Genomic DNA, 24,398 nt, shown 5'->3' with positions numbered 1-24,398 from the left:
GGTAGGTTCATGTAAAACAGTTGTTTATTTCGCTGTGAAAATTGACATTAGATAGGTACATATGACTTCATCTCAATTTAACTTGCAATTACAATTGTTTATGCTAAATATCGCCACATTTTAAGATTTTGAGACATTGCTAACTAGCGACCTTAAAAACTTTTTTCTGCTGGTTAAAAAATACAAGTATTACGTGTATGTTTTAATATAATTTTTATCTGATTAGTTTAAGTTTTAAGAATTAAAGAGCAAAATAAGGCCTGTAATGTTGTTTTTTAAGCATTCCTACATTCCTATGCATTGCATTATTCCCATGTATAGTTCACTAATACACTTTTAACACTCTAAGAAATTATGTTCGCCTGCTCCAGAATAAAATTAAACCAATAATAGACCCCAAAACAAATGTATCCAAAACATTTTACATCCAGTATTCAGACACAGCTGAAGTCGCTTGCTTTATAATAAAGTACCAATGCCATTCAAGAAGCATGCCATGGCATAACCTATTTATCTTCATACTGAAATACGCATGAGGGAAGAAAAATGTATGGTAGGCAACACTAAAAATCATATTTCAAAAGTTAGCCATTATCCATTAGTACTTTTCATGCTTTTGACAGAAAATGTTAAATAATATATGTGACATTATTACATTCACGCATTTGTGGTTTAAAACAAATAAATAGAAAAATAATAGTTAAAAAAAATGTGTCACCCTAATAACTTTTAAAAACAGTAAATTAGATAAAGAATTTTGGTTGGAACCATTTCCTAAGATACATGCAACATTAGACTGCTATGCTCAAGAAAATAGGTTCCAGCACAATATAAAAATGGATATTCAGGTTTAACTGAATGAATGCTATAAAAGGAATGTGCTTATATGTACAAGGACTTATTTGTTTGTTTGTTTGTTTGTTTGCTTGCAGCCACAAACCTGCAAATGGGCAAATTGAAACCACTGCAAAGCTGTCATCAGAAACTAAGTATCACACAAAAAAAACTGTCCCAGACAATTGAAAACATACATAAAATAAAATATATAAAATAAAAATACTATATTTTTAGAAACACTCCAGAAAGGGAACCATCCCTTTAAGGCAAATTCGACCGCAGTAAATCTCCCACCGTGAATTGTAAGTAAATCGTTTCAACGATAAGCACACTTATGCTCTTTAAGGTTTCTCAGAGCAGAAAAACGTTTCCCACATTTATCACACACGAATGGTCTCTCTCCCGTATGCGTTTGCTGGTGCGCTTTAAGATTATTTGCCTGACAGAAACCAGTTCCACAAACACCGCAGACAAATGGTTTATCTCCTGTGTGAATACGCTGGTGTCGAGTCAAATTCTGAGGAACGCTGAAGCTCTTGCCACACTCCTGACAACTATATGGTTTTTCTCCTGTGTGAGTCCGCTGGTGTGAATTAAGAGTGCTTTGCCTTATGAAACCTTTCCCACATTCACTGCAACTGTATGGTTTCACTCCTGTGTGAATAATTTGGTGTGTGTTGAGATAACTTGCAGAACTGTAGCGCTGTCCACATACATCGCAACGAAAAGGCTTCCCACTTGTGTGAGCTTGCTCATGAATTTTAAGACTGTTTGCTGTACGGAAACTCTTTCCACACACACTGCAGCTGTGTGGTTTCCCTACAGTGTGTATCAGCTGGTGTTTACAAAGATTTGCCGCGGAAGAGAAACACTTTCCACACTCTGCACAATTGTGTGGCTTCTCAAATGAGTGAACTGCCTGGTGTACCTTCAGTGCACTTTTCTGATTGAACCGGTTCCCGCATATTTCGCAGGTAAATGGCCTTTCTCCCGTGTGAATTCGCTGATGTACTTTTAGATGGCTAGCTTGAGTGAAACTCCTCCCGCATCTCTCACATTTAAAGGCTTTCTCCCCTGTGTGAGTCCGTTTGTGTCTGTTAAGATTAGGCGCCAGACTAAAGCACTTCCCACACACATCACACGAAAAGGCCTTCTCTCCGGTGTGGACCCTCATGTGTATCTTCAGGGTACTTGAGCCGGAGAAGCTCTTTCCACAGTTGGTACAAATGTGGGGTCTCTCTCCTGTGTGAGTTCTCTGGTGCGCTCTCAGTCCACTCCTCTGACTGAAACTCTTGCCACATGTGTCACAGCGGTGCGGTTTCTCTCCCCTGTGCACCGTTTGATGGTGAACATTCAGACTACTTCTGGCTGTGAAACACTTCCCACAGTCTGCGCAGCTAAACGGCTTGGCTCCTGTGTGAACCAGCTGGTGCGCTGCCAGTTTTCTTTCTCTTAGAAAACTCTTCCCACAGTGTGCGCAACTGTACGGTTTCTCGCCATTATGTACCGTCGACCAGTGATGTTTCAGTTTACATTTGACTGGGAAATCCTCCCCACACTGTGTGCAATTATATGGTTTCTTTCCCACAACTTGGTGTTCTTTAAGATGACTCTGTGTACCAAACACCCTCCCGCAATATGTGCAGCAGAAGCGCTTCTCTCCTTTGTGCACTACAAGCTGATGTACATTCAAGCTACATTTCGCAGTGAATTTCTGCCCACACTGAGTGCAGTTAAATCGTTTCTCTCTTGTGTGTACAACCTGGTGTGCTTTGAGATTACTTTGCCTGGCAAACTTCTTTCCACACAGCTTGCAACTGAATGGTTTCTGTCCTTTGCTCACGTTTTGACGATCGGTCATGGCCTTCACCGCGGTGAAAGTCCCTTGGGCAGAACGGTCTTTGACATCTGAGCTTAATTCTGCGGGTATGGCGTGTGGGTCCTGTTCCTCTTGGCCCTGCACAGGTACAAGAAGCGTGTCCTGTACTTCTTCACAGTACTGACTCTCATCAGGAAGTAGCTCTCTAGCATCAGTACTGGCCCCTACAAGATCTGCTGGGTAAACATAAAAAAGTGAATATTATATACACTGCAAAGCTAATGCATCACTTCTCCACAAGAGAGCACTTTTTTATTGTTAGAATGAGTAAACATAGAGTTTACATAGAGTAAACGATCTTTCAGATAAGATAAACTGTGACAGACACAAACGTAATACTGTGGTTTAATCTCTGCACTTACTTTCCTCACTCATCTTTAGTCCGCTCTGTGAATCACCGTTTGCCAAACCAAATGCAGGGTTTACGTTCTTCATCAGAAGTTGTCCATGCTTTCTGTTCTCCGTGTCTGTAGACTGTACAAGAGAGGAGAGATGAGAACTCAGAACATTTTCATATTCTTAAACAATGTTTACACCCTTTTCCAGTGACCATTTTCTTAGTGTTGTGCAGTCTGTGAACGAACGAATCGCAAGTGAACTGGTGTACCGGATCATCACTCTAAATGATTCACTCTTGTGCTTGTCTGCGCGCATCAGCTGTAAACTTGGGTCTTCTAGTGGGATTGAGAGAAAATCTGTCTCGTTGTCATCTAAGGTTATCACAGGCCAGCTACACATGAGGCAGCCTGTCACAATTAAGATTCAGTGAGAATAGGTGGGATTTTCAAAGGAACTGAACTGACCCCACCCGAATCTGAACTGATCCATTAGTGGTGAACTGGTTAACTGAAATTTTTAAACTGCAATTACAGCTATGCTAGGACTGGAACTCTAGTAAGGAATTCAAAGGAAATGCTTTCACCAGAGCATAAGAACATGGAACAACATAGTCTTCATAAGTACCCTTATAAAGTAGCCTGTATGCAGTACCTTGTGCCACATACAATGTCAGTTGCAATAAATCCCTTATCCGAGTTGGCCCACGTCACACATTTTCAATGAAATCAGGTGCTGACGCTCATACCGAGTCAGCGATGAGAACTGACCTGGTCTCTTGTGGTGGCAGGCTGATGTGGAGTCGTCTCCCCTGTTGAGGCCTCTTCACCACTCCACAGGTTGGTGGCAGGAGGATCCTCTTCTAAAACTGTGAGTAGTGGTCAACAGCACATTCACATCAAACACAGAGCATATGTTTGGAATCAGAATGACTAAATTACTTAAGTGTAAATTAAGTTAAAAAACACAACACAATCCCCCTGGATGTACAGTACAGTAAGCAGGAGATCCAAATTACCACTGTAGACCCACTATAGATACCCACCAATCTTCTCTCCTCCGCAATTATGGCTGACGTGAACTCCCACAGAGCAGCTGGGTCTCCCTGCTGGGCTCTCCAGCGCTGCCCCCTCCCTGCCCCCGCTCACTGTCCTCAGCTGGCTCTCCGTCAGCTGCAGCCTCCTCTTCAGAGCCTGGTTCTCCACCTGAGTCTGGGCCTTCTCCAGGTGCAGCACAGCACAGCCCTCCTCCACAAGTTTGCAGATTTCTTCCAGGGCCTCTTTTGTCAGGATCTCCATTACGGAGGCCAACTGCACCTACAGTAATTACGCAACATGCTGACTGGCATCTAAACGTATTCATCTGGTCAAGCTAAAGGCCTTTTATTGTCAAAAGCCATTATGAATAATGGAATTAACTGGACCTGTGGTGCCTTACGTCAAACCTGAAAAGCTAAAGAAAACAAAAGCTTGACAAACAAAGAACCACAGATTAGATTGAGTAGCTTCTACAGTTCATGTGTCTTATACAAAATGTGCAAGGCTCTTGAAGTGATGACCAAGTTCAGCTTCCAAACTCATACACTAAGAAAAACCTATTTCACAGATACTATATTGAGTCACAGAGGAGTTAAGCTACGTAACCAAATAATATTATCTGGTTGTACCTACAAAGTTTATTATGTTTAGACATTCGCAGACCAGACAGGCAAGGCAAGACAGAGTGCATTGGATAAGAACAGTAAGACATTTTAAAATCCATTGCCATTCCCTGAGCGGTCTAATACTTCAAATGAGGCAACAGCTGACTTGAATCAAAATGCAGAAAAAAGTTATTTGAGACACTGCAATTACACATTATAGTAGCATTAAAATACCACCTAAATATATGCAGAACAGAACATTGACGTTTTCGCTTATTTTCACATGGGCCGTTACAAACGTTACAAATTACTATTCTGGTGTTTACACCAACAAGCTAGAGCTGTCATGCACTGCGTGTTCTAACTAGTTGCGACTAGAAAATAGTTAAACCATATAACACCGAGGTATATGATGCTTCGTGTGAAACCCACCGCGAGTTCGCTGTCCACCATCAACGGTAACTTTTTCTTTGCTGCTTCGTTAGAACAGGAAGTAATTTCTAAACATTGCGTTGTACAGCAATCAATATCGTCCTTGGCGACATGTTTGTAGAGTTCTGTCACTGTAGCTTTAGCTAAAACATCCATAATCGACGCCAGCTGAGCTCTAAAAGTAACAACGTGCGACATTTTATCAGGGATAAAAAAACAACGATCTACCGGCGGAACACTTAATTGTTAGGAACATGTCGCTTGACAGCTTCTGGTGACAACCGGAAACACATGTTTAAAATGGTACACATTACGTTTTTTCAGGTGACGTTCATCCGTTCTGTATATATCCATGCCATAGAATATAGAATGAGTATTATTGCTATGTCTACGCGTTCATCACGTAAAATAAAAGTTTACGCCGGTTATACAGGCTATCATATTAGGATCAACAGCACGCCTACTTATCTTCATATATCTGGCGAATCATTTCAGTGTAATTTAATATTTGCCTATTCACCAAATTATAAAACAGACACATTTTAGAATATCTAATCTAATATGAATATAATTTGTTTATTTTGAATTGAGAATGAACTAACGGGTGGAAATGCGCCTTTGGTGAAAAAATTGTTTCATTATGTCTTGTATAGTGTGTGCAGCTGTAGCCTAATTCACGTCCCAACCCAAACTAGTGAGGAACAGACAGACGTTACTGCCTAATGAGCTGGTTTTAACGTTTTTCTAATCTTTTAACTGATTTCCTTAAAGGATGTGACACAGGAGGGATCAGTTGACTTTTGAAAGAAAACACAGCTGCACCAACTGCAATTTTATTAGTCACAGGATTTAACATTAATAACATCTCAATAAAATTGCTAAGTCAAAAAAGACACACACACTAAAAACACAAATGACTTAACCAGACAAATGGTGATTTATATACAATTGTACAATGATGAACGAAGTTGTTTGTACTAGAAACCATATACATGTAACTTCTGTAGGTTGTGGAAAATAAATCAAATTGTGAAAAGTTTTGTTAGGCAAAATAATGTATGAATTACAAATACTATACATAATCTTCATTGCAATTTGATATTTCCTGTATCCCTTGCTGGCAAAAATATTGTAACATTGAGTATTAAATTGTGACTCAATTTTATATACAACAAAGGTTATTTGTTTTTTACCAACTTAAAATTACATTTGCTACAAGCTGCTGATCAATAGTATATTTACACTTCAGGTTCAGAAGATGGGAGTGTTTAGTATGGCATATTTGGGTTCTGGAAGGCTGCAGTTATACTGATCGTGTCAGTCAGCTCTCATGGTGAGCACATGATTGAGAACTCAATTCATGGTGAACATGATGAAATAATACCTAATACCTAGGCGAATTTAAATTAGATGCCAGGTTGTCCTGATAGTGTACAGTGATGAATTATTTAGTGCCATGCAAGGTTAGTATAAAGTGATAAGGTGCATACGTTTTTGCACTGTCAATTTTTACATCAGGGGAATGTCTCTGTCAGACAAATGATTACAGATTAGTGGCATGTGGCTGAACCCACAATGTGTACAGTACATCAACATGGACAGCTATGCTCTCAGTGAAATCCGAAATGTTGTATCCACGTGATCCTCTACATTTTGTATGCTGGATGGTTTGAAATGAGCAAGGTCACCCTGCACTGGACACCCTGTTCCGCCAGGCAGGCCGACGGTGTTTATCGCTTCTGAGCAGGCTGGTTCTTAAATCGCGTGTAGGCCTGCATGATCTCAGTCACCACGCTGGGGTCATCCAAGGTGGAAATGTCACCCAGGTTACTGGTCTCGTCCGTGGCCACTTTCCGCAGGATTCGCCTCATGATCTTCCCGGACCGCGTCTTTGGAAGCCGCTTCACAATCTGTGCCCGAAAAGAAGGGAAACCGTGAGCCATCAAATCAATGAAAAAAGTTCCTCTAATACTTTTCGGGAAAAATGGCTTCATAAAGCCAGTCCTTGAAGTGGCCCAGATGATGCCATTGGCCTCTTTATAGCCCAGCTTTATGATGAGATCACAAGCCATATTACTGATCCAGGAAAAATGCCTTCAATCCAGGTCCTGATAGGCCACAGTGTCTGTAGGCCTCTGCTATCCTCATATATAGATCTCATGTATATGATTATATGTTAAGAGCTTACCAGAAAGTGATCAGGAATGGCATACTTGGCGATTTTGGTAGCCACCAGGCCTCTGAGGTCTTCGATCACCACTGAATGATCAAGGGAATCGTCTTCTTTCAGAACCACAAAAGCAAATGGAACTGCAGAACCAAGATCAGAACCAGTATGGATTAGCATATCTGCATATGTCACTAACAAAGTCAAAGCTCTGAAAACAATCTGTGTGACATATGATCACCACATACTGAAATGGAAACATGTTACAATAATAATCAAAACCTTAAATATTAATATTAAACCCCAATACCCCAAAATTCTGCACCTTGTTTTTAGTTATTTTGGCTTTTGTAGGTTAATGCCTTGGCTGTGTTACTGCAAGAGGATCTTGACTAATATTAAATATCATACCAAAATTAATTGAATTAATTTATCTTTCCCTATACTGGCGGAGATGAAAAGGAGTTTTTGTGCACACCCTTGTACACAATTCCCTCAAAACCAGCCTCCTGTCCAGTCTCAGGAAAGCGCCCTGGTGTTGTTCTCAATCCAAACCACAAGAGGGCGAAAAGAGACCTGATGTGTTTCAGTCTGCTATGAGGCTTTGCCAACCCAAGCTTCTTCCAATTCATCCATCCATCCATCCATTATCTGAACCCGCTTATCCTGAACAGTGTCGCAGGGGGGCTGGAGCCTATCCCAGCATACATTGGGCGAAAGGCAGGAATACACCCTGGACAGGTCGCCAGTCCATCACAGGGCACACACACCATTCACTCACACACTCACACACTCACACACTCATACCTATGGGCAATTAAGACTCCCCAATCAGCCTAATCTGCATGTCTCTGGACTGTGGGAGGAAACCGGAGTGCCCGGAGGAAACCCACGCAGACACGGGGAGAACATGCAAACTCCGCACAGAGAGGCCCCGGCCGACGGGGATTCGAACCCAGGACCTCCTTGCTGTGAGGCGGCAGTGCTACTCACCGCACCATCCGTGCCGCCTCTTCCAATTCACATTTAACCTATTTAAATATGTTCAGTTATTAACCGCCAGCATGTGTGTCACTGCCCTGCTTGCTGATTGTGTTTTGACACTTCCCAATTAGAGCAGAAAGTGTACTAGCACATTTTTAGTGAGGAAATGTATGAACCTGAGAACCCAATGTCCCAGCCAATGAGAGCGTCAGGGGAGTTGAAGAAGACCGCAGGACTAGATGTTCAGGGGTTGTTCTCAACTAAAGTTTATTTACCAGGGTTATGCTTGGAGGAGAGCGTATGTCTATATTCTCCCGCAACAGCTGTGGATATTGCAGCACAAATGTGGCTGTAGATTGGGCAAACAATAACTGGGCACATTCATTAAGCTCAATATTACATTACATTACATTAATGGCATTTGGCAGACGCTCTTATCCAGAGCGACGTACAACAAAGTGCATACCCATGACCAGGGATAAGTGCGCTGAAAGACCCTAGAGGGAAGTACAATTTCAACTGCTACCTGTACAACAAAGATAAGGACCAGGGCCTATTTGAATTTTTATATGCAGTGTGTGTGTATGAGTGTGTGTATGTGAGTATGTGATGTTTGTGAGTGTGCGTGTCTGTGTATGTGCATGTGTCTATGTGTGTGTGTGTGTGTATGAGTGTGTGTATGTGAGTATGTGATGTTTGTGAGTGTGCGTGTCTGTGTATGTGCATGTGTCTATGTGTGTGTGTGTGTGTGTATGAGTGTGTGTATGTGAGTGGGTGATGTGTGTGAGTGTGTGTGTCTGTGTATGTGCATGTGTCTATGTGTGTGTGTGTGTATGTGTGTGTGTGTCTGTCTGTGTGTGTCTGTGTGTGTGTGAGTGTGTGTGTCTGTGTGTGTGTGTGTGTCTTACCCTCCCCTTTGATATCATGAGGAATACCAATCACAGCTGTTTCTGGAACCCCTGGGTGTTCATCCTAAAATGTGGGAAGTTGAGCACTGGTAAACATTTATTTATTTGCGTAATATACTATTTGATATTTAAGAAACATATAGCAAATGCCATATAGCGAATGCCATAAAACAGGAAAAAACTAAACAAAAGTCAGTTAATATTTATTAAATAAAGAATTATAACATAAAAAATTAGCCATTGCAATTCATGGGAAAGATCTATAACATAAAATGTCCACATACAGTCTTTATTTATACATTAATTCATAATCTGATCACATTCCAGCTTACCAGGGCATCCTCGATCTCCGCAGTGCCCAGTCGATGGCCGCTGATATTAATAACGTCATCCATGCGTCCTGTGATCTGGTAATAACCATCTTTCGATCTGTATGCTCCATCCCCAGTGAAATAGTAGCCTGGAAAAGACCAGCAAATACCATTCGATACCCACCACAGGGAACCTATTCATGGAGTGCCTATGCTATTGGCAAATTTGTATACATGCCACTGGCATGAACTTTAACATATCAAGACAAGTCAAAAGCACAAGTGGGCCAGTCAAAAATAAAATGGGCCTCCTCCAGGTTGGCCACAAGGCTTCCCTGGCCAGTTAATTAAATTCAAGTAATGCGTGTGTTAATAAGACCATGCTGTGTTGGTGTGTTACAGACGATAAAAGAACTCTAAGAACAGATTATTTAGAAAAAGCAGGCTCAACAGATGATGTTGGAGTTTTAAATTCTTGCCAGGATCTGGGAAATTCAGAAAACTTACCAGGATAGGGTTTCAAGTAGGCATCCACAAATCTCTGGTGGTCTCCGTAAATGGTCCTGGCCATACCAGGCCATGGTTTGCTGATGCACAGTGCTCCACTGACATCATTTCCTGTTATCGCCGCCCCCTGTGGGTTATAAGAGGACATTTGTATTGAAAGCATTTCCTTTTCCATCTCTTACTGTGACGTAAGATGGTACAGTCTAGATTACATGCTGAAGCACAGCTCTTAACGTGTGTGATGTTCACAACTCAGTGCTGCAAATATTCACAGCATATAGCAGTTAGTATTTATTTTCATGTCAGATGTTGTCTGATCTGTCAGGTCAGGTCAGGTCAGTTGGTCCTTTGGCATCAGAAAATTATGGATGTGTCTCTTCCACTAGCCCTATTTAGGAAAATTACAGAGGTTACAGCTGATCCATTTTAGGGTCATTTAGTGAGTTGAGGTAAATGGCTTGAAATAGCTTTGTTTCCTTGTAGTATGGTGCACTGGCTAATTAAAAATAATAACAATAGTCCTTGCACTTGTGCACTGAAAGTCACCCTGGGCATCAGCTAAATGTCTGCAAAAGTAAAAGAGACAAAATATGATGGAGTGTTACAAAATAAAAATAAATCCCTGATTGCTCACTCACGGCTGAATGAAATAAAGGAGAAACACTTGACTGGACCCCCGTTGACCCTGTTGTTCTCCCAGTACAGGAACAAACCGATGGGCTAGTGCCAGTAATGGTGATAATGCCAGCACACAGTAGCAGTGGAGGCTCAAAGGGGAAAAACATCCATTGAGCCGCAGTGGAGGAAAGGACAACAACACATAGACAGCTCCACGTGTGAAATTGGGTCAGGGGGGGGTGAGTGAGTTCAAGCCATGTAAACAAAAAGGTCAGAGGAATTATCCAGCCCGTCAGAGGCACAGGCGGCCTGTAGCGTAGTGGTTAAGGTGCACGACTGGGACACGCAAGGTCGGTGGTTCTAATTCCAGTGGAGCCACAATAAGATCCGCTCAGCTGTTGGGCCCTTGAGCAAGGCCCTTAACCCTGCATTGCTCCAGGGGAGGATTGTCTCCTGCTTAGTCTAATCAACTGTACGTCGCTCTGGATAAGAGCATCTGCCAAATGGCAATAATGCAATAATGTAATGTAGGATGGCGAGAGGTGTGGGGAGGTCTGAGCTGATGTAAGAGTCCCCCCAGGGGTTCCATCCACCTTCTGAGCTCCGACCCCCTCTCTATCCATTATCCCTTATCCTCCCTGCTCACGCCCTGTCTGAATTGAGCAAGAGGAGGGTGGACTATCCCAAAAGAAGGCTTTGACTGGTGAAAATAGCCCACCGTCTCGTCCATGAGGGCCGGCTGCACTCCGAAGAAGGGCCTCATGGCCATGGCTGGGATGATCTCCGCCCCGTCCTCTGCCGGCCGGGGGGCGATGCAGACCCCGCCCGTCTCTGGACGGAGGAGAGGATGAAGGAGAGAGATGTCAGTGTGTGTGTGTGTGTGTGTGTGTGTGTGTGTGTCTAAAACATATATATAGTTCCTTAATTCCAAAATATAAAACCCGGGCCGAGTATAAGGGCAAAGGTCAACCACGAGTCGATCACTTGAAGTACACAACAAGGTAGGGAATATGGGTTATTATTCTGTAAACTAAACATTAAAGCATTTTTATTACTGAACTGCTTTTCAATGAACTGCATGAAAATATATTTTGTAAAAATATATTAGAAAAAAAGAACAAAATTGTTAAAAAATAAAGTGATTCTGAGGGATTAGGCTAGGACTGTCTGCTGGTAGCCTACCAGGAAGTACATTCAGCACAAGCCCCCCAACTCCACCCCCACCCCCCTCCCCCAAGCTCACCATGGGGTCTGGAAATGATGTTAATTCATTCCCAACAAAGTGTGCAGATGTTCTGTCACTTAAAATAATTAGAGCTAAGCCAGAGACAAGAGTATCAGACAGAATTACAGCACCAATCAACACACATGCTAGCAGCACAAATCAAGACATGCTTAAAACTACACTTTGCCTAGATGCCTTGGAAAATTAGGAGGCAGGCTTTTCCACCCATTAGTACTAGCATAGCATTCTATCCAACACAGTCTCCTGTACAGTGCTGTATGTGTCTGGCTACTGATCTGGTGAAAACACATTTTTAAAACTGACCCTAATCAAAAAAAAAAGAAAAATTATGTTTCTTTTTTTGAATTCAATATATTCATTCACCTACTCAATAGTTCTCCTGACGACATGCAAAAAGTCTGAGATTAGCCCACAAATCATATTTCATTGTTGTTTGTTTTAAGAGAGCCGATGTCTACATGTTGTATCAAGCACCTGCAGCTGAGTCACTCTCTTTGCCATTTGAGTTCTCTGTATTTTCCCATCTTCAAACATAAAAGAAAGCCCTGTTGCCAAAAACAGTAACATGAAATAGCAGATCTGTCCACAAGCACGATCATTTCCAGAATATGGAGACTTGCCAATGGAAAAGGATTAAGAATGGAACAAAATGGACGTTTTTGTCTTTGGCTGGGACTCGTCGAGACCATATCATACGTCATCATTGGCCTTCCCACAGATTATAATCATGTGAGTCACCCAAGAAATACGTTCAGCTGGTTCTAGGTGCAGTGTTGGGTCCAGTGGTGGACAATCCAGTTTCAAAAACCAAAATCCTTCCCAGTTTTTTGTTCTAATCACCTGGATTTTTTTTTATTCTTTAGTTAGGAGGTAGAAATAATGAGTAAATCAGCTGGATGGAAGAAACACAAGGCAACACAGAAAATCTACCAGGATGCAGTTTTGGAAATAAAGAATGTTATTTCAGCATGAAAAAGAGCAAATGATTCACAAGGAACACTTGCAGTACATTTTTGGTATTAAAAATCAGGTCAAAGCCAAATTATAACATTGAAATGGATTCCCTAGCATTGTCACTGAAATTAACCAAAACCCTAAGACCTAAAATAAAATAGAAAATAGGATGAAGGATTTAACCTGTCTGCCACCATGTGTCCACCAGGGGGCAGCGTCCGTCTCCCACCACATTGTAGAACCACTCCCACGCCTCATGATTGATAGGCTCTCCCACTGCAAGGGCAAATAAAGTGCTATAAAATAAACTGGATATTCTGGCATCCAGTAGACCTTTATTGTGATCACTGTTTGATAAGACTAATAGAACCATTCACTTCCCATCCAAAAAAAAACACAGAAGAAAGATGACTGTAACTACATTTGGTCACTGGGGAAAAAAAAAGCATCTTATAGCAGCACAGCATTATTAAAAATAGCCTCCAACTCATTCCTTCGGGCTTGTTCACAACTTAAAATAATCTTAAACTGTAAGGAATTATACATATTTTGTGAATCTTGGGCACACGTGGCTCCATCTAAGAAGGCTGTAAGCCCTTGGTCCTAAACCTGAGCTTGTAGTGAAATAAAGTATATATAGTACAGTGGAGTATCATTTTCATTTCATATTCACATTACTAGCCAAGTCTGGAGATGACAGAAAACCTCACATAACCCCTCGCAGCCACAGACAGGCAGTTTGCACGTAGCTTTTTCAAACTTTTATGACCACTTCCTCTCCAAAAAAAACAAAACATGTTCAACAGAGAACAGAGTACGATAGAAATGTCTACTCCCCATTTGACCCTCCCTGGGGTCACAACCGAAGGAGTATTATTAGACTGCTGCCATGGAGTCCCCAAGCAGCAAGACGTCAACCGCCTTAGCAGAACAAGTCGACTCCTCAATGGCTTCCACCCAAACCTCCTCCCCCACACACACATGCCAGCACCCTGGGTCCTAGCAATATAAAGTTACATGGTTAAGATTAGCGTTACCAGTTCCACGCTGGCGTATATGAGACAGCCTGAATGATGTGCTGAAGGAGGCCCACACACAGGCACGCGTGAGCGAGCGGGCTCCCTCACCTGAGCCGGGGGTTTTCAGGGACGACCGCAGTTAAGATTAGCAGGGCTTGCGTTACCAGGGTATGTGAGGCAGCCGATGTGCTGAAGGAGGCCCACACACAGGCACGTGCAGGTCTCCCGAGCCCAGGGCTTTCAGGGACAAGCGGTCGGGCTGTCTCCCCTGAGCCCAGGGTTTTCAGGGACGGGCGGTCGGGCTGTCTCACCTGAGCCCAGGGTTTTCAGGGACAAGCGGTCGGGTTGTCTCCCCTGAGCCCAGGGTTTTCAGGGACGTGCGGTCGGGCTGTCTCACCTAAGCCCAGGGTTTTCAGGGACGGGCGGTCGGGCTGTCTCACCTGAGCCCAGGGTTTTCAGGGACGAGCGGTCGTACTTCTTCACCCAGCTCTCCTCATACTTCAGCAGCAGGCGGATGGCCGTGGGGGCCCCGTAGAACTGGTTTATCCCCAGCCTCTCCACCGTCTCCCAGTACCGACCTGGAGCGTGAGCACAGCGCAACTGAGCACGGCGCAGTCACACAGACACGTCAACGCAAACGCGTACAAGTGCAGCGCACACACAACTTTACACGCTACACACACAACCTTTAACGCGGTGCGGTCGCACAGACACATCAACACAAGTGCAGCACACACACAACTTTACACGCTACACACACACACACACACACACACACACACACACAACCTTTGACATGTTCAAAACTTTTCATACACTGTTTAAATTGAGCTTTGGAAGCCACACTCAAAAATTCAGTAGAACTCTAACTTGTCTTAACAACCACTGTCAGTCCTGAACAACCTCTCCAGTACAGATAAGGAGACATGACACTCTTCCTAGAAACTTAACCGTTATCAGACATGATGCATTATAAGTCTTAAAGATACAGTGGAAGTGGAAGACACAAAATGAAGCCCAACTACATTATCCAGTCACCGAATAATGGAAAAGAAGCAGTGAGAGACACCATTGCTATCTGCAAGGTCCTTTAAGCCGCTACTTGGATAAGACCCAGATCATTGCAAATACTGCAGGAATGTGACAAGGAAAGAAATTAACAATGTATAACCATGTAAACACAAAATAGCCCAGTAGTGGCACCAGCCTTTGAGCTCAAAAAATGGGCTGCAGCCTCACAATGCAGATCGTAAGGGGATTGGGAAACAGAATGACCTTCTGTTCAAGGATAAGATTCTGTTTTGTATTCACAATTTATTCTGTTTGTAATATAATAATAATAATGATAATAATACTAATAATAATTCATCCAGCCATCTTATTTAAAAAATTTTAAAATAATAATAATAACAATGTAATAATAATTGTTGTTATTATCTTTATTAATAGTGCGGGAAAACTTAGAAAGATGCACTTTGGCTTTCCAAGCTTTTGAACACCCTGTGTAATTGTTGGATATAGCAGCTGAACTGCTCGGTGAGTGTTTTGAGCGTGAGTATCTCACCTGGGTCTGGGTACACAGGTGTGCTCTCAAACAGGACGGTGGTGGCACCATTACAGAGAGGCCCGTACACCACATAGCTGTGTCCAGTCACCCACCCAATGTCTGCCACGCAGCCGAACACGTCCCCCGGCCGGTAGTCAAACACGTACTGGAACACAAGGGAACATGCGTGCGACTCAAACTACCGTATAATGGTAAATGGTAAATAGTTGGCATTTTGTATAGCGCCTTTATCCAAAGCGCTGTACAATTGATGCTTCTCGTTCACCTATTCATACACACACTCGCACACCAACGGCAATTGGCTGCCATTCAAAGGCACCAGCCAGCTCGTCAGGAGCATTTACGGGTTAGGTGTCTTGCTCAGGGACACTTCGACACACGCAGGGCGGAATCCAACCGGCAACTCTCCGACTGCCAGACGACTGCACTTACCACCTGAGACACTGTCACCCAAATATGTATGTAAGCATTCAAGATAGCCAATCTATAGTTAATTTCCATCATAAATACACTTTGGTGAGTACAGCAATCAAGATAAAATGATTGCCTCAATCTGAAAAAAGTGAGTTGGACGTAAGCCTAAAGTCAATATTTCTCTGCTTTTTAGATTTAAATCCATCACAAAAACTGTGGATTGCTTAACTGTGAAGCTATTCACACAAATAATCATTGTTTCCAACAGAGAGAGAGCATAACTTCAACTCATCACAGCTATAAGACACTCAGGAAAGCTAGCATATGTCCCTTTGTCTCTGTGCATCGCCTGTACTGGCAGACACAAAGGTCCCATTGGCAAAGCACCAGGAAAACCAGTCTGTTCGAGTATGACACCCAGTGAAAGCAGATGTGTTGGTTATGTGATTCCAAACAAGTGCCAATCCAAACGGCTGTTTGATTTAATCTACTTACAAATTATCAAAACATGTTGTTTTAAAGCGATATTACATTCCTTCATTGCCCTCAACATTATCACAACATCGCGTGTCAATCCCCCACGTCCTCTCCCACCCAACCATGGGGGTTGACTGATGGGATAATTCTCAACAGCTCAAAGAGCTGCTTTATATGGCAGGGATCTGCGAACAACGTTCGCTTCTTGGACAGGGACAAGGACTGAAGGACAATGTGCATTCATACTTCAGGGACTGTTGTGACATGGGGTCGATTATTACGCAATGTTTTCTGAGCACGAAAATTGACAGGAAACTGGTCTGTTGAAATCCGAGGTGAAAGAGGACGTGTATGGGGGGTGTGCTAACGTGAATAACAGCAGGTTAGCTTGTTTCTGATCACACAGTTTCCCAAACAAGATGTTACTTCATTGTCATATTTGACAGCCATGATTCAATACCTTCTGAATCACTTTACCCCACTCACAGTTGGGTTAGGGTTAGGGTTAGGGTTAGACATTTGTGGAACCTGAAATACAATTAAATGAAAATGCACACTTCATATAACCACAAACAATCTTGCTTAAAATCACTCACCTGTGACTGCCCCTATACCAGCCATTGAAAAGCCAGAGGGAGTCAGAAACATGTGCATGTGCTGAAATATCCTTCATTGCACAGGGAAGCTGAAATTATATCAATAACGCCAGGCAGCAGCCCGGGGTTATACCTGGTGTGTGAGAGACATGTACAGCCCGTGTTATACCTGGTGTGTGAGAGACAGTGTATAGCAGGTGATGATACCTGGTGTGTGAGAGACAGTGATTATACCTGGTGTGTGAGAGACAGTGGTGATACCTGCTGTGTGAGAGACAGTGATTATACCTGGTGTGTGAGAGACAGTGGTTATACCTGGTGTGTGAGGGACGCGTACAGCAGGTATCCAGCCTGGGTGTGAACAATCCCCTTGGGCTGGCCTGTGCTTCCAGAGGTGTACAGCATGAAGAGCATGTCCTCGCTGTCCATCACCTCTGGGGAACAGTCCGCCGCCTCCTTCGCCATCTCCTGCAACACCAAAGAGTCAGGCACACTCAAAATGTGGACAAATCCAGCACCAAATGAAAGTAGACTTGGTTCTTTGTTGTGTTCTTCTCTGGTATTGTTGTTGGAAATTTAGGCAAAAAGTCGAAACATATCTGTTTACAGAAATGGGAATTATGCCAGAGTAGGTCTCAACTCCAGCATAACCTGTGGAACAATGCAGCCATCTGTTTGCAGGCAACCCATATAAAGCCATCATAACAGGGCTTTGGTTACCATCCTCATGAATTTGCACTGCTGTCTACTAAACCATCTTCTTCTGCTTCACAGTATATAACCATCCAGGCAAGTGCTTTTTTTATATTGTTTGTACATTAAAATATGTTGTGTGGTGTGTGTGTGTGTGTGTGTGTGTGTGTGTCCTGCAGGTCCTTTCATATAGCAGTTCTGTAAAACATTTACAGAAATACGATACATAAGATTTAGAAAGGCGGGAGACGGGCCATCAGGATTTTATGGGAAGCCTGTTCAGAAGCCACCTGCCAGTGAAAGGGTGTGTATAAAAAGAGGTGGTGTAATAAAGCCACGGCTTTAAAAGCACTGGAGTGGAATGAAAAGCAGATGAAAGCATCGCGGCCATGACGGCTCCTGGCCTTTTCCCGTCCTGGGTCACCTCTTCCAACAGGACGTCAATTCCGGTCATAGGCACTCTGTTGCTGGTCCTCTGAGCAACGAAAACGGACCGGACTGAGGGGCAGCTCTTCACGGCTGCGTCCACCGTGGCCTTCAATTCGATCACCCGGCCCCCTCGCACGCCCTGGTTACACGTGACAACCGCCTTACACTGGGCTGGGGAGAGACAGAGACAGAGACAGAGACATGGCAGAGACCCAAGGCATTACTAATAGATCCAGGATAGCTATACCTGATGAAGATCTGATTAATTCCCACCATGAAACATGTTTGGGAGTATTAACATTGCGCAGATATCCCTTTAAGCCTTAACAGAGTAGCTCTTATCACAGGTCCTGAAGGCTTGTGATTGGTTAGCTGTGACTAGCTTCATCAGTATTACAAATATACAGGTATTTTCTGTAAATTGTCTGTGTCCATGTACTACTCCAATAGTGTCTGCAGCAGGGAATGGCACACATCCTTGAAAAATGGCTCAGACAGAGTCTCCCAAATCTTCCCAACGCTTTGTTATGTATGAACGGACTGCACTTAAGTACTCCACACTCTGAAGTCTATACTAATATTTTACCGTAATATTTTCTACTTTTCTGGGCTTCCGAGACTTTTAGCCTAGGGTCTCTATGTTACATCAAACACAGGCTTTATTTAAAGCACCTACATCTGAAAGCCTTTTCCATTACAATAAGGAATAGCAGTAACATAAGTTCATACGAATTCCAAGTATTTTTTGGCCACAAAATGTATCAACATTTCTTTTCTTGAATTAGCTACCTTTGATTAGTCATTTCAACTTCAGGATTGTGTTCAGTTTCTCCTTGAATTAAAGAGGTGTGTATGTTTTTACATTCACTGCTAAACATTCACAACAATACCCCGCTTAATAATTTACTTAATTGTTTATCTTTTTAAAATGCCCTTCCCAGCTGTCACCTTGTGTGTTTCTGTGACCTACAGCTGATAATGTGCCATGGTTTGTTTTAGGTAAACGCAGCATAAGGAAACACACCCCAACCTATTATCGCTATCTGCAGCTAGTGTTTCTTTCCACTTGGGGACATTTAAGGAGACCATTATCTGTCTCTCACATGCTTCTCTCAAATTCACATTTTTATCCATTTTGAGGAAACAGATCATAAGACCTGAATGGAGTATCTCTCCTTCCCTCCTACTCTCCCTCTCCCTCCCTCCTACTCTCTCTCCCTCCCTCCTACTCTCTCTCTCTGTCTCTCTCTCACTCTCTCTCTCTCTCTCTCTCTCTGTGGACCATGCCTGGTAGTGCACTGTAACAGTCTACAGTGACTGTGGCAAGAATATTAGCCTCAGTAAAATACACAAGTCCAGTAATGCACCTTTAAACAACACGCACTTAACGTCGCTCTGGATAAGAGCATCTGCTAAATGCCAATAATGTAATAATGTAACTTAAAATAATCAGCAAAATAAAAGCAAATGTGTGCATTTTCACGGAGTCAAAAAACCTTTATCTGGGTTTTATTATCATAATAATAATAGCCTTTGGTGCCTGGTGAATAAATTGTACATTACCCCTTAAAACCTTTGTGGAGGTCAATGGTCAATGGACCAGGTTCACACTGGTGAAGTGGTGAAATGTCACATTTTGTTTTGGAAAATCCCCCATGTTTCCATAAAACCAGCAGCCTTGAAAGTCATTTACAAGTCACAAGCATGAGTGTGTAACCTGACCTAAAATCCTTCAAGGACAGCTGGTGAGACTGTGTGTGGAAACGTCATGATAAGTACGTGCACTTATCTCACATACAGTCTAGAGACTTCACTACAGACTTGGACTACAAGCGCTGGAAACTGCTTCATTGCCATCGGAGGACCGATGCCAACCAGACATAAGTTCCATTAGAGAGGCATTAACTAATGTCATTCCTGTCAAATTAACAGAAACTGGTTTAAAAATAAATAAATAAATAAATAAATAGGGGAATATTACCAGTCAATTACTGCATATGCTGATTTATATACATGACAAATCATTTGTATCTTTAGAAAAGGCACAAATCTTCCCGCAATTGTTTCAAGGCAAGTTTCTCAGAATTGGATTTTCATTTTGGGTTACGATAGAGCAGCCACATAACTGCTTGTTTAAAGATATTTACCCTTAGTCTAAACAACACAGAGTTTAACAACCAGTTTATACTTACAGACTAAACAACACAGAGTTTAACAAACAGAACAGTGATAAATGGGACGTGTGTCTTTAGAGGAGTCTCCTTGCCCTCCTCTTAAATTATTAACAATGAGATTCATTATCAGCACTTCAGCAGTACGAGGAGATGCTTTTGTACAGCCTTCCAACAGAGAATTGAAACCGTGAGCGGGTCACAACACTTGTGTGGTGGTGACTGTGGTGTGATTGGGATATCTTCTCCCAGGGAAACCGGAACGGAACCGGAACGTCACTCACCGTCTTGGATCCGTCCAGCCAGGGCCTCAGCGCTGAAGCCCGCGAAGACCACAGTGTGTACTGCGCCAATCCGGGCACAGGCCAGCATAGCCGCCACAGCCAATGGGGAGACAGGCATGTAAATGGCCACCCTATCCCCTCTGTGGATTCCATGCCTCTTCAGGGTGTTGGCCAATCGGCAGGTGCTTTCTAGGAGCTCCCTATAATACGTAAGAGAGCAACCAATGTATAATTAAAGACCTTCCTCTGTCATAGTAAATTCTAACTGATCAGCCAATGAGGTCTAAGGCCAAGGTCCTCTGCCTGGTCAAGATCTGAACCATACATAGTAACATGTTCAGTTTTCATATATTCTGTAAACAGTATTTATGTGAATCCAACAGGGATAAAATGCACGTTATTAAAGATAATTTTATTCTATGCGAACTTAACACTACCTTGAAGCCTTAGTAAATTACTGTTTACCTAAAACACAAGATAGCATTTATTATTTGAGTTGTTCTAAATGACCCGTGTCTTCTGTATAGAGGGTTGCTGTCAGCAACCACATAAACCTGATATTAATACAAGGCAAAAAAAAATCTATCTATGAGAGGGTATTTTCATAAAACCAATACATAACATCTTAGTCTGATAATAAACAAACTATATAAATTCGGCAATAATTGCACAAGACAATGTCAATGAAACATTTATGGGAATCACAATTCAGAGTCTCTGATTTCTAATTCACATGCTGAAACAGATATAAAAACAAAACCAAGAAAACAGAGGTGACAAAAATACGCCTAATTACAATTTCCTGAAATCTCATCAAATCATTTGCATGTCATGCTAGTGCAACCGTGGATACACCGAGACAAAAATGTGACAGGAGTGAGTTGTGAGCCGCAGATAATAGTTAACTTCAACACAATTGTAACAGGCCACAAATGTTACGCTGCCAATAAATGGGGTCAGCTGGGGGTCAGCTACACGATTGTAACCTTCAGTTTCAGTTTGGCATGCAGCAGAGCCGCAGTCTACCTCCATCCTGTTATTTAGCAAAAACCGGAAGCGATCTGACTCGCTGCAGAGGCCGATCTTTAAACTATTTTTAACTGACGCTCTGCAGTTCTGTTGATTTGCCTGAACTCTGCAGGGGAAAGCAGTGTAAATTATGCACATGCATCAGCACACACAGCTGTGTACTGTAAACAGTGTGTGTATTTGCTTCATAGCTGTACGAAGACCAATCAATGGAAAAACCATTCGGGTTTTTACGTCACACTATTGATGCGGGGAGCCAGTAAACATGGCATTTCAGTGTTACCTTAGAAGACATTGTTCAATTTACAAGGAACTCGTTTGTACATCTGATGTGTGCAAAGAGTCAATGTGCATCTTTTATAGCAATATATTACTTAAAACCTACTGAGCCACAAGGCAAACAGCCAACGTGATGCTTGCAGTTTTCCTTATGACTCACAGTTATAAAGTAATAGAATAGTTTTTATGATTGTGCTTGTTATTATCAAATGGAAGTTGCAAACAGTGGAGTGTAGGAAGGAGGAATTTCTTAATAGGACCAATTTGTTTATTGTGGATATGATAGTTCAACCTACCATCATGGTTCAGCGAGAACCCTGAATAGTCGTTCAGTCACAACTTCCAAATGTCCATTGTACATACCTTTATTGCTTTATATAGGCTATATAAGGGTGGAGATTGAACATTTTAAGATGAAACATCCTGTCCTGCCCAATATAAGATTTCCTGTTCTTGTTCACTGATGAGCCATGCTTATACTGTGGAATTCAAAATTAGGTGTAGTCTGACAGTTGAAAAACAAGTGTTGGTGCTGTTTTAGATTGCCCAACCTGGCACACATACCTGTAGGTGACATTCACCTCTGTTCCTGGTTCGTCCCTTTCCCACACCAGGGCAACCCGATTTGGATGCTTCGCCACGTGCACATCCAAACAGTTAACTGTCAATCAAATGTTGCCGCAAAACAGTTGAAACCGATTGTGGCAAGAGACAAAATGAATGCATTGCAATTTAAAAAGCAGAGAAAATTGTAGTAATGCCAGGGAAGAGCATATCGACAGGAAGCAATTAACAAGGAAACATAATGCCTATGTTGCTGATGAACAGTAGACTAAAATGGTCAATGTTAAATTATCTCTATTGGACTCCTATGTAGCCTACTTTGTTTGTTGAATTAATGCTGTTCACTTTACTGTGTAGTCTGAACATTTGTCGTCATTATTTGGCTATGCAAAAAGGCACAGTAACAGTTAGGCTATGATCTTCAGTTGTACGCTACTTTGTTATTTAGACTTCGCGTACGTTCAAAATACCATCCATGACTGTGTGTGTGAAGCCATGCAAGAAAAATACGGCCTGACATACAGGAGGTAGCCTACCAGAAACATTCAGTTGTCCTCCAGGAAACCAGTTGATCCTTCCAGTTGATATATCACAATTGTTCACATGATCAAAAGGTCTGTTCCATAAAAGCCTCTCTTTTGCAATTGATCCCCAGAAAGTATCCGGGTCTTCCACCGATAGTTCGTAGAGTTCTTTATAAGATCTTCCGGCAAGCGATGAGCAAATGTTCGGACTCAGGCTCGTCTTCGTACCGTTGGCGGAGTAAGTTCGTCTCTGGCAATGAAACACTTGCCTGGACACGAAGGCACTTTTGTAGAACCGCAATTCACTCCTAAAGGAAACAGCCTCTCGGCATAGCGTGTATAACAAACTTCTGCTTGTATTTACGACCATGTTTCTCTGTGTACTCCCTTGTGCGTAGTGCCGGCAATCTCCGATATTCCACAGGTGGCACAAAAAGGGTGGGATCAGCGCACAGATACAGAAAATATTAAAAGACAGTCACGGGTTTGCAAGTTGGAGTAAAGCCATTTAGTTCCCGCACTGCTCCGCGGTAATTCTAATGTAACGCAATATAAAGTGGAAGTGCCAGAATCTGGCCACTCAAAACTTCATACAGAATGTCGAATTTGCACGTTGAAATTCCTATGTACTACATCACTGCACACCTATACCACTCTTTACGAACGTTTTTCTTGCCCATGTTCAAGGACCCAATTACTGTTATTATTATAATTATATTCCAGCTTCAAGGTGGTGAAAGGGGGTTAAGTGCGGAGATCAGCATACAGTGGAACCCCATTATAACGGGATAGCTGGGGTCCGTTATAAGGGTTATTAAAAAGTGCTGCGGCCTTTGTTGCTCTCCGTTTCAGCAGATCTAGAGCGTAGTTCGTGTTTAACAATTAATTTTGTTAATGGTGTAATGCACAGCGGCTTCAGATCCTTTCACTTTTTTGCACTTTGTGTTGAAGATTTTATAAATGGATAACATTTTTGCCAATAAATCTACAATTAACAACGTGAAAACACGTTTAGACATTTTTGCAATTTATTCAAAAGCTGAAATCTCTCATATAAATAAGTATGGAGATTCTTATTTCAGTACTTTGCAGAAGCCCATTTGGCAGCAATTACAGCATAATCTTCTTGGTTAAGGCTCGACAAGCTTTGCACACATGGATTTGGGAATTTATCCCATTCTTCATGGCAGATCATCTCAAACTCTGTCAGATTGGATGGGAATTGTCTGAACCGTGCTGCCACCACCATGCTTCACCGTCAGGGGTGGTTCTAGGATTTTTTTTTTTTACTGGGGTTGCCTGGGGGTGACAACCATATCTCCTGGCTTCGCGCATACAACACATTTTTGGGGTTATGTTTTTTTTGGTTTGTTTGTTTGTTTCATGTGTGGAAAACAAAAAAGAAAACACTATTCATTACTAGTCTACTAAGACTAAACATAAATGAAAAGGCTACTGATAAGCTAATGTACAGGATGACATTAAAAATGGCAGATAAATAGGCTATCGTCTCTTTTGTCATCTAGACTCT

General features: G+C 42.3%; 2 protein-coding genes across 4 annotated transcripts; both read right to left on the bottom strand.

The window, feature by feature from the left end:
* Positions 1-41: 41 nt before the first annotated feature.
* LOC133117952 (oocyte zinc finger protein XlCOF6-like) lies at positions 42-5,384 on the bottom strand. Of its 3 annotated transcripts, none has more exons than XM_061227483.1 (5): positions 5,127-5,384; positions 4,098-4,368; positions 3,823-3,920; positions 3,079-3,190; positions 42-2,892 (listed from the first exon to the last, which is right to left on the bottom strand). In XM_061227483.1, exons 1-5 carry the CDS (start codon positions 5,322-5,324, stop codon positions 1,154-1,156), a joined length of 2,418 nt encoding a protein of 805 aa, XP_061083467.1. In that variant the 5' UTR covers positions 5,325-5,384; the 3' UTR covers positions 42-1,153. The 3 variants fall into 3 exon arrangements, with proteins under 3 accessions (XP_061083467.1, XP_061083468.1, XP_061083470.1); XM_061227484.1 differs by having other exon boundaries at positions 42-2,889; XM_061227486.1 differs by having other exon boundaries at positions 4,098-4,362.
* A 559-nt stretch (positions 5,385-5,943) lies between these two features.
* Positions 5,944-23,437, bottom strand: acss1 (acyl-CoA synthetase short chain family member 1). Its single transcript, XM_061227487.1, has 14 exons — positions 22,880-23,437; positions 22,344-22,440; positions 20,472-20,671; positions 18,012-18,187; positions 17,210-17,362; positions 15,405-15,552; positions 14,281-14,418; positions 13,005-13,097; positions 11,340-11,452; positions 10,004-10,130; positions 9,518-9,645; positions 9,186-9,249; positions 7,315-7,436; positions 5,944-7,036 (listed from the first exon to the last, which is right to left on the bottom strand). Exons 1-14 carry the CDS (start codon positions 23,235-23,237, stop codon positions 6,857-6,859), a joined length of 2,097 nt encoding a protein of 698 aa, XP_061083471.1. The 5' UTR covers positions 23,238-23,437; the 3' UTR covers positions 5,944-6,856.
* Positions 23,438-24,398: the final 961 nt, after the last annotated feature.

The sequence above is a fragment of the Conger conger genome, chromosome 18, assembly GCF_963514075.1.
Source record: "Conger conger chromosome 18, fConCon1.1, whole genome shotgun sequence".
Lineage (NCBI taxonomy): Eukaryota > Metazoa > Chordata > Actinopteri > Anguilliformes > Congridae > Conger > Conger conger.
Note: the sequence above shows the minus strand (reverse complement) of the source record. Positions and strands in the feature narration are given on the sequence as shown.

Coding starts and splice junctions, on each gene's coding strand:
- acss1 (XM_061227487.1), bottom strand. CDS start 23,237: ATGGTCGTAAATACAAGCAGAAGTTTGTTATACACGCTATGCCGAGAG. Junction 22,441..22,879: donor AGGACAACTGAATGTTTCTG/GTAGGCTACCTC, acceptor TTTGATTGACAG/TTAACTGTTTGGATGTGCAC. Junction 13,098..14,280: donor CCTGAAAACCCTGGGCTCAG/GTGAGACAGCCC, acceptor TTGCCCTTGCAG/TGGGAGAGCCTATCAATCAT.
- LOC133117952 (XM_061227483.1), bottom strand. CDS start 5,324: ATGTCGCACGTTGTTACTTTTAGAGCTCAGCTGGCGTCGATTATGGAT. Junction 3,191..3,822: donor CTGCCACCACAAGAGACCAG/GTCAGTTCTCAT, acceptor TCTCTTGTACAG/TCTACAGACACGGAGAACAG. Junction 2,893..3,078: donor ACTAAAGATGAGTGAGGAAA/GTAAGTGCAGAG, acceptor ATGTTTACCCAG/CAGATCTTGTAGGGGCCAGT.